We start from the raw sequence: 835 nt of genomic DNA, 5'->3' as shown, positions 1-835 counted from the left end.
AGCTGTTTTGCTGAAGGAGGAGGCAGAGCAGGAACTAACCTGTATTCTGCTCAAACTCATCGAGCAGCTTGTCCAGGTCACACACTGCAGCTCTGAAGTAACTGTCCATCCTACTCACACTTCCAGGGAAGCTTTAGCTTTCTCAAACCTAGAAAGGAAAACAGTGTTTGGATCACAGCATTTTTCTGTTTACGAAGCCCAACAGTATTAGGAGACTTATTTGAGGCATTTTCCCCTTGTTATTAACACTTTCTCCATGTAAACACAATCCAAGCACCAACAGGGCTGCAGGCTGACTACTGAATGTGCTCTGCAGAGAACTCAGCACCCTGCAAAAATGCACTCCAAAATTCACTTCCAGTCAGGAAACTGGAGCTGCCTTACACAACACAAATCCACCTGGAAGCACATGCCATGGCATTACAATGTCAGCAAGTTTAAAGCCAGAAAAGAAGTATCAGGACCTCCTAGTGTGACTCCATACACACTTCATGCCACAGTACAAAGCCCAAACCAGGCTACTATTTCCCTCTCAGCACAGCAAAAGTGTGTAAATCAGACACCTACACAATCCCCATGCTCTAAGCTGTAAGAGGAGGCACAAAACACCCTGTTGAGTGGGGAGAAGTAGCAGCAAGAACAGTGTGTTCTCCAGGAGCCCTGACCCAAACACCAGCTCAGCACTGAGGGTGTGAAGGTGACACCTGAAGGAACAGGTTCTCCTAGCTCCTCTACTGACTTTCAGCTGTGACCAAATGTTTCAGATGAGACTTAAAACTAGGCTAAAACCTTAAATGCATTAGGACCTACAAAGCAAATAACACTAACAGAGTGT

The 835-nt window shown here is 45.7% G+C and overlaps 1 protein-coding gene across 1 annotated transcript in view; it reads right to left on the bottom strand.

Moving 5' to 3' along the window:
* Positions 1-109, bottom strand: part of LOC103811864 (zinc finger FYVE domain-containing protein 16-like) — a gene marked incomplete at its 3' end in the record, with an annotated part of 2,538 nt that extends 2,429 nt beyond the window's left edge. Inside the window, exon 1 of the mRNA XM_009084862.1 lies at positions 40-109. Coding sequence (XP_009083110.1) covers positions 40-109 — 70 coding nt within the window. The remainder of the gene's footprint in view (positions 1-39) is intronic.
* Between the last annotated feature and the right edge of the window lie 726 nt (positions 110-835).

Source organism: Acanthisitta chloris, unplaced genomic scaffold (genome assembly GCF_000695815.1).
Source record: "Acanthisitta chloris isolate BGI_N310 unplaced genomic scaffold, ASM69581v1 scaffold15471, whole genome shotgun sequence".
NCBI classification, from domain to species: Eukaryota; Metazoa; Chordata; class Aves; order Passeriformes; family Acanthisittidae; genus Acanthisitta; species Acanthisitta chloris.
The sequence above is the reverse complement of the archived record's forward strand: the minus strand, read 5'-3'. Positions and strand labels throughout refer to the sequence as shown.